At 36.2% G+C, this 9,534-nt stretch overlaps 1 protein-coding gene across 1 annotated transcript; it reads right to left on the bottom strand.

Annotated features, from left to right (window-relative positions):
- Positions 1-2,495: 2,495 nt before the first annotated feature.
- On the bottom strand, positions 2,496-6,285 carry LOC145054863 (leucine-rich repeat receptor-like protein kinase PXC2). Its single transcript, XM_079003122.1, has 2 exons — positions 4,294-6,285; positions 2,496-4,214 (listed from the first exon to the last, which is right to left on the bottom strand). The coding sequence occupies exons 1-2, from the start codon at positions 5,781-5,783 to the stop codon at positions 2,765-2,767; spliced, it is 2,940 nt and encodes a 979-aa protein (XP_078859248.1). The 5' UTR covers positions 5,784-6,285; the 3' UTR covers positions 2,496-2,764.
- Between the last annotated feature and the right edge of the window lie 3,249 nt (positions 6,286-9,534).

Below are 9,534 nucleotides of genomic sequence, written 5' to 3' on the forward strand. Positions count from 1 at the left end.
GATCCAATCTGAAAAACGGTTGTTACACAGTGGTTATTCTAGTTAGGAAGATGAAGACCTTGCGCGACAAGGTGGTACCTTTTGTCAAGGTCCGGTGGCAGCATAGGAAGGGCTCCGAGTGGACTTGGGAGTCCAAGTCGAAGATGTGCAAGCACTACCTAGATCTATTTTCAGATGAGGATTTCGAGGACGAAATCTAATTCAAGTGGGGGAGAATTGTAACATCAAGTTTCTGGTATGTCCCTAGCTCTTAAAAGTTTTATTACTTAATTTTTGGATTTTTGGTGGCCACGACGTGGTGAACGAATTCCCACGACGTGGCCATGGCCAAGATTACGCGGAGGTTGAGTGGGCGCCACGACATAGCATCCTATTGGCCACGACATGGCAGCCATTTGATGAGAAACCCTAATTTCGGGGTATTTACCCCTATTTAAGGGATGTGATGGCTAGGGTTTCCACACCCTCAGCCTCCATCACCTTTCATCCTCTCTCATTGAAACCCTATCCTCTATTGTTGAAGTTCTTGAGCTTTTTATGTGATATCTAGCCAAGAAGAAGAAAAAGAGTTTTAGTGCATCATCTCAGCTTGCAAGCCTCACCACCATCTTCTCTCACACTCTCTGGACCTTTATGAGTATTCAAGCTCCATGTTTTGATGATCATATCTGCTTAGATCTAGGTTTTCATGTGCTTTACTTCATGTTTAGGCTAGTTGGAGTGTTAGGGTTCCATAAAGTTGCTAAATTTATAGATGCCCAGAGTCCCTTTGTACTTAAAAGTGGTGGATCTGAAGCTTGATGGAGTTTTGAACTCTTGCATGAGATCTTGACCCCATTTTACACCATTTTTTCCTAACTTAAGTTCAAGACATGCATTGGACATGCATGTCTATAAGGCTACGATTTTTATGATCTTTTAGGAGTATGTAAGCTTTCTGGAGAGTATGGATGGGTGGGGTAAAGGATTAAGAGCTTAATGGATTAAGTTGGTCTGGGCAATTCCCACGACGTGGAGGTTTGTTCTCCAGGTCATGGCGTTTGGCAGATTCTTGGCTATTTTGTTCTAAAATCCCCACGACGTGGCATAAGTTTGTCTACATCGTGGCGACTTGCTGAGTGACTTTAATTGTTGACTTTGACCATTGATCGTTGACTTTTTGACCAAGTTTGACTAGAGGTCAAATTTAGGGTTTGGGGTTGTAGTTTAAGGTTTGGTCTGTGTTTGCTGTATAGGTGACCTATAGTGCTGATTATTGGATCCGTGATCAGTATTGATATCCTCTAGACTGCGAGGTGAGTTTATACTTTGTATTGTAGTATGTGTCCTTATGTGTTGGATGTTGGTATATTGTGATCTGTTAGATTGGATAGATCTGTATGATTACTTGTACGTGTTGGTTATTGATTATTATTTGTATATATCGACATGGTATGGTTGGGTTGAGGCGGTACCGCTTGATGTTGTGGGCCAACAAACTCGGGAGCGGTCCAACTTTATGATGCAGGCTCGAGAGCGGTCCAACTTTATGTTGTAAGCTCGGGCGGTCTAGTCTTGTGTTGTAGGCCTAGTGTGCATGTATTGTATATGTATTGTTGTGTGGGGTATTTTGGGAAAACTCACTAAGCTTTGACCTACAGTTGTTGATTTTAATATTTTCAGGTACTTCTGATGATTGAGACAAGACGAATATGTGATTGCACACATCCTCCTATTATTTTATGTTTCGAGAGATTATCGATACTCTGATTTTCTATTGATTTGATTTGAAAACAATGGTTGATTATCTTATGGTTTTATAAAAATGTTTTATTAAAAATGAAAAAAAAAATTATCATAATTTTTAGGATATTACAAAATCATTTCAATTCCTTTCACAATCACACCAGGAGCATAACAAGCTCAAAAAAAAAATGGAAGAAATTTTCAACTCAATGGTGTTGTTTTGATATTGCTCGTGTAACTCATGCATTTTACTTGCAATTAAATGATTAATGTCGATTGTTTTTTATTTTAACGATACAAACGTAAAACACTAAATGTTTAAAGACAAAATTTCATAACTGGCGCTTGTCGTTTGTAAAATATCACTTTAAGGACTTTAGTACTTATAGTTTGCAAAATGTCATGTCGTTTGTAAAATATCACTTTAAGGACTTTAGTACTTCTGGTTTGCAAAATGTCATGAATGGTCATTCACACGTTAAAACTATCTTTTCAGCTGTTAGGTTTTTATAAAAATGACTATTTTACCCTTATATCAAATATAAAATATGCAACAAACCTCAAAGGACTATTTTAACTTGAAATAACTCTTTTAACTTGAAAGAATGTTGTATTTGATCTTATATGATTGCTTGTATGTGATTGCAATTGTTTTGATCCAACCATAATTTGTTTCAATCCTCAACCGCATGTTTTGTCGAGAGGGAACTTATTTAATGGGCAACTTTTGTAGTTGATTTACATGAGGCATGACTCGATTGCCACCAACATTATAGTAAAAGACAAATTTGCCCTGTAAATTTGTGATTTGTAACCTAAAACAAATATCAACAAATGGGTAGAAGTAGGAAACAAAACATAAATCCCACAAAAAAACAATCAAAAAAACCAAAAGACAACCTTAAACAACCACAAGTATAGATCCTAAACCTATATCAAACAAAAAGCAAAATGCTCTCGCCAAAGAATCATGCTTCCATCTGTTTGTACTCTCTCCTTCAACAGTCGTTCATCTTTGCCACCAGCATTTTGCCCTTTCTCATACTATCTCTTCTTGATTTTCCGGTGGACACCGAATCAACTCCAAAATCTTCACCACTTCTTCCATGTCAGGACGATTTGATGGCACCTGTGATGCACACACCAACCCAAGTTTAATTACCGAAATACCCTCCTCCACCGGAAAATCACCTTTCAACTTTCCATCAACACACCCCTCAGCCCCACCACTCTCCACCGCCCCTCTCACCATATCACACAACACCACCACATCATCCTCCATATACTCCACCGGCTTCTTCCCTGTCACCACCTCAAGAACCAAAATCCCAAACCCATAAACATCACATTTCTCTGTTATCTTCACTGTCTGACACGCAAACTCCGGTGCCATGTACCCAAGCGCGCTCTGAATCTTCCCGCTCAAAACATGGCGGTCTAACGACGGCAACAGGGCGGCCAACCCAAAGTCACCTACCTTTGGTTCACCGGAGCAATCAATCAAGACATTAGATGACTTCATGTTGTAATGAATCACATTCATCTGATGCAAATGAGCCAACCCTTTAGCAGTACCGAGTATAATATCGAACCGGTCCCGCCACGTGAGGGTATTTTCGTAATTTCCTTCGTGAAGATGCTTATACAAGCTCCCACTCGATACATATTCGTTAATCAAAAGTTGTAAAGATGGAGTCCAGTAATACCCTTCGAGTAACACGAGATTTGAATGACGAATCTTCCCGAGTTTTTTAACTTCTCGATCGAAATCTTCCCGGGATTTTATCAAACTCGGGACGTGAAGCTTTTTGATGGCAACGGATCGCCCGTTTCCTAAAGCGGTCCAGTAAACCACCCCGAACCCGCCCCGACCGAGTTCACATTCCTTGTTGAGCAACGCGTGGGTCCCAGAGACGAACTCGGTGTCGCCGGAAAACATCACGAGTTTCCCATAATCGGAGCTCGGAGACCGGGTGTGACTGAACTCGTCTCCGCCAGAAAAAGTCAAAGCTCCGGCGGGTGACCGGGAAAGAGAGCTCCGGACATGGAGGTTGAGGATGGTGACAATGATTACACCCAATGCTATGAACACTGCTGCACCTATGGCTATGATGGCTGAGATGCTGAGAATGATTCGTTTGTGACCTAGGGTTAATGGTGGTGAATCATGGTTTGAGTGAGATGGGTTTGGGTTCAGGACTATGGGTTTTGGGTGTGCACCTGGGCATGATTGGTTGACTATGGATCCGCATAGAGATGGGTTGTCGGAAACTGAAGAGAGGGGTATGGTGTTGAAGAAGCCTCCTAGAGGGAGTTCACCTTCAAGGTCGTTGTGGGTGATGTTGAAGATGATGAGATTCGTTAGGTTTGTGAGCTCTTTTGGTAAACCTCCGGTGAGGTGGTTGAATGATAAATCAACAGATTCAAGCTCCGTTAAGTTTGCAATACCTGACGGAATCCCACCGGTGATGTTGTTCTCGGATAAGATTCTGCAAATTTGAAGAATTAAGAACAGTGTAGACAAGATTAATCACGATTAAGATTAAAAGATTAAGAATTAGGATTTACAGAGTGGTTAGAATAGAGCATGTTCCGATAGTTGCAGGAATTTCGCCGGTGAAAAAGTTATTCTCCAGCCTTAATTCTTCCAATAAAGCTGCTCCACCGATTTCATCGGGGATGCTTCCATTGAGCCAATTATGGCTAAAATCAATGACATTAACAGCTTTTAATCGTCCCAAACTGGAAGGAATAGGACCCGTGAGACTGTTCCATGACATGTTCAAGAACACCAAGCTGCTGAAATTTCCGATGGATGAAGGGATGATGCCGGAAAACGAATTGGAAGATAAATCCATGATTTCTAGAGTGTCAAAAGCGGCAGGAGCTTCACCAAAGTCGAGAGTTCCAGTCAATTGATTCCCGGAAAGAGAAACGCCTTTCAATCGTAGGAGGCTGAAAGCCCAAACAGGAATGTTTCCGGTGAACAAATTCCGGCTGAAATCAACAACTGAGAGGTTTATGCAATTCGCCAATGACTCAGGCAAGTTCCCGGTGAATTGATTCAACGAAAGATTCAAAGTGTTCAATGCTTCAAGATCGCCTAATGAGGTCGGAAACAAACCGGAGAAATTATTAACCGAGATATCAAGTACTTCAAGGCTTTTTAGATTCCCGATCCACTCAGGGAGGTCTCCGGCGAAGTAATTCCCTCTGAGATTAAGCACATTGCATAAACTAAGCTTCTGTAGAGACGAAGGAATGGTTCCAACGAAGTAATTGTTACTAAAATCAACTGATTTCAACAACAAACATTCTCCAATCTTCTCAGGTAACTCACCACTGAAATTATTGCTGCTTAAATTAAGAACCCTTAAATCGAACAAGGTCTCAATCTTTTCATGTGGGATTTCACCATCAAAAAAGTTATTTGACAAATCAATTGATCTTAATGAAGTTAACGACCAGATATTATTGGGTAAACCACCTGATAACTGATTCGACGAAAGGTCGACATTTTGCAAAGTCATACATGAACCAAATGAATCAGGGATTACACCAGTTAACTTGTTCTTGGCTAATGAAAGGGATCTAATTGACCCACAATCGACGAACAGTTGGTCGGGTATGGACCCAAAAAACCCGTTTTCACTCAAATCGATTACTTGTGAGCTCTTGATGAGTTGTGTGAGAATGGGGTTGCCGATGAGTCCAGTGAAATTGTTTCTAGAGAGAGAAAGTGTTTGAAGAAACTGTAACCTCAACAAACCTTTGCTGATATGACCCGAGAGAGAGAACCCATCTAAGTGGAGCTCCGTTACCCGGTTCGAATACGGGTCGCATGTAACTCCGCTCCATTTGCAAGCACTGTCGTCTTCTTCCTTCCATGTAGAAAGCCTCAAGTAGGGGTCTTGAATGTCTGCTTTAAACACCATAAGCCCCAAAACGTCGTCGTTCAGGGCCACATTCAAAGACCCCATTCCGAGAATCGTCGTGTCCGGCGATAATAACAACAGAACAGCAGCAATCACTAGAAACGGCGTCGTCTTCGTCCACATTTTTTTTCACCGTTTCTCTTTCGTCAATGGGGTTTTAAACAGTAGGGATCTAAATAGCCATGGACGGTGGTTGAAGAAAGCTCAGAACAAAGCTTGGATTCATTAGAAAGTTCGAAATTGAGAAAAAGAGAAGATGACAGGAGATCTTTTGACGACTTGTGGAACTGGATGACGGGGTTTGAATTGACAAGTGAAAAAGTTGGTGGTTATGGAGGTTTAATGCCGGAAAGCGACGGATTTCTGGGTGTATGAAATAAGAGGAATTGACCGGAGATAAGAACAGATGGTGTGTGAAATTTGTTGTTCTTATGTTCTAGATCATCTGAAGAAGAAGATGTGAGAGGAGAGAAGTAAACGGCGAAAGAAAAGGAGTTGTCTGGTGTGTGGGAGTGTGCCGTCTTTATGGCTGGTGGAGTTATTGGTGATGATGGATGCCGGAGAGAGGAGACACACCTTTTTCCTTTTTCGATTTTTGCTTCTATATATTTATGTATTCACAGCTTCTATTTTTATAGTAAAAACTTTATAATTAATCTATTAACAAAATTAATTCAAGTCTATAGCTTTATTAGAAATCCATTATTACAATTTTATTTTATAAGTCATACTAGTTTTTACATAAAAAAGTTTTCGAAGTTAAGTATATTATACAATGATAGATAAGATTGTAATAATCAAATAGATAAACATTATACTTTAAAATATTTACAAGTTTTATGCTATATTCTATAGGAATTACCAATTTTCATAGAAAACGTAAAAGCAAAGCTCTAATACGCATATTGAGATTACTTTTTGACAATTTAGAAAGTATATGATTTGAGTGCTTGAAGCCTTTAATTTGTTAAAAAAAAATCTATAAAATAAAAATTTTGTTAGTAGTATAAGTTGACAGTTTTTATATTATAACGTCTTCTAATCCGAAAGATACGTTTAGAGAAAAAAACTTCGACTTATTATAATAGAACATACCAGGTTTTTTTTACAAAAAATAATATATTTTTAGATATATTTAACTTTTAGATATCAACTTCTGAAATTGCGATTAAATGCGAAACATACCATATACTTTTTTCGCCTTAATTTCATCAAAAATATATCTAATGTTTTTTTTAGTGTATATATATATATATATATATATATATATATATATATATATAATGTATGATTTGAATATATTAAAGATATAAGATAATGTGATTAGATTTAGAGGAATACTATACGTAGATGAAAATAAATAATTAAAAAAAAAGGAACAAAAAAAAGTGAAAGAGGGAGAGAGGAAGAATGTAGAGTTTGAATGCATGTAAAGAAAGAGGTTGGAAAAAGTGAAAGAGGAGTAATGAGTAATGAGCGTGTCTGGTGGGACTGCATTAACCTCATTATTTATTTTTCTTTTTTTTAATTATTTTATTTTCTCGAATAAAAGAAAAATACGACATGAGTATTTTTTTGCTCTTTACAACCTCATGCTCATGGCTTCTTCATCATTATGTTGTGAAACCATTCCACATCTCATTTATAAACTATGATTACCCATGTAGAAAAAAAATGGAATTTGTTTGATTATATAAAATAAATAGAATATCTTATAGTTTAAAAAAAAAAACTCAATATATAAATGCCAAAGACAATCTTATAAAAAAAATAACAGAAAGAAGGTATTGGTTGATATATGTTAGAGTGAAACAAGAATTGAGATAAATCCAAAGGAGTAAAAGACAGTAAAATGGCAAGCACCATTTGCGAAATTACCAAAGCTAAAGTCAAATAAAATCTCACTGCTCCTCTTTTGGTTGTTTCCATAAGTCCAACTTATAAAATGTCTTTTTGTTTCTTTTTTCTTGTACTTGTATCGATATCTACCAAACACAAAATCATACTATAAACAAATAACACCTTGTGTTTTCATACTTCATAGACACTGCTATGTCCCCTTTTTTTAATTCCAGGTAACTCTTTGCCTCCATATTTTTCTATTATTTTTGAGGAAAAAAGGTATTGACATTTAGAGTAACAAATATATCATAAGACTTTTATACTTCGATCAAATATAAACAAATGGAACATTGAGAACGACCTAAATAAGACCCGAAGTTTACATATTGTCATATGTCAATTAAATAATTTTCAGAATTATCAGTTTACAAACCGTTAAATCAAACGCCCGTATGTTTAACATACCTTGGATTCAATATAATTCAGATTTTTGTTAATTTATACTTATTTAAATGTGAAATTTAATATCCTTCTACTTTTTGTATTTATAAATACTCTTATCCAATTAAATGATGACATATCTAACATTTAATGTTCATTTAATTAAATTTAATAATATTTTAATATATTAACGTGATAAATGTCATCATTTAAATAGATATGAAGATTTTTAAAATAAAAAATATGAGGATGTTTAATTTCTCTAGTTGAATACAGGGCCGAAAAAAAAGTTCAAGAGTAACACAATATTTTTCCCACGTGATATATTATATGTTTTTTTTTTATTAAACCATTGTACTAAAGCACAATATTATTATACCTTTACTCAAAATTCTAATTCTATAATAAGAATGGGATGTTTAACGTAACTTGGATTCCATGTAATAGATGTTTGTTAACTTGTACTTACTTATATAAACTGAGATTTTTTAAATCTATTGAAAATTCGGAACTTCAAAGATTGTTTGATAAGTTATTTTAGATTTGAGTTAAACATGTAGAGTATATTAATATGTTTTTTTTTCTTATGAAAATTCATAGAGTAGTACATTATTGATTTTAATAAAACTAATAAACAATACATATGTATTTATTAATATGTTATTGTATTTTAATGTGGGGGTAGGGGTCTCGATAAGTACATGGTGTTTGAGCGTAAAAGGCGGGGACGCAGAGAGTATACAACAAAAAGCAAACAAATTAATTGCGTCGTAACGTTGCAGTTAATTTGGTTTTTAATGACACCCACCTATACACGTAGTCAACATCCCCACTCTATTAATATATTCCAATGTACGATTGTCAACTTCGATTTATAAATAAAATAGGTTCAATGTAAGGGATATGCATAAATAAACCATGAGCCTTTTTTTTCAAATAACCATGAGAGTGATCGGTATGAGTTTTGTTAAGACTCGTTGTAGCCAAAAACGGCGTTGCATCTTTTTTACACCGCCTCCGGTTCTCGTCATGGAGCTTCTCGTTGCTACATAGACTGGATGCAACGAGCTTAATTTCGAACTTTTGACCATTAATATTCAACTGTTTGAAAACGGTCTTAAATAAAAAAAATATATTATTTAAAAAAAAATTATTTATTTACCTTTATAAATACCTACTATCTATTTACAATTTTTCTTCACACAATTCTTCTTTATTTCTCTCTTCAATTCATCTATAAAAAATTATGGATCCTTTCGACTCGTTTGATGATTCTGGTGATGATATACTCATCAATATGATGTATCATTATGTCACCTCTAGACCTAGCTCCGTTATTAACAAGACGTGCGATGTTAAATAGAAATCACGAGGAAGAACACGACGTCTATATCACAATTACTTTGTGGATGATTGTTTATACGGGTCGAAGGACTTCAAAAGAAGATTTCATTTGAGGGGAATGTGTTCCTACGGATCGTAAATGCTTTGGAAAGCCAGTATATTTCTTTAATCTTAATACATATTTACTATACTTTTATAATTGTGTATACGACATGTTTCTTTATTTTTAAAATAAATGTAGTATATT

This window comes from Lactuca serriola, chromosome 5 (genome assembly GCF_051521515.1).
Source record: "Lactuca serriola cultivar US96UC23 chromosome 5, Lser_US96UC23_V15, whole genome shotgun sequence".
NCBI lineage: Eukaryota > Viridiplantae > Streptophyta > Magnoliopsida > Asterales > Asteraceae > Lactuca > Lactuca serriola.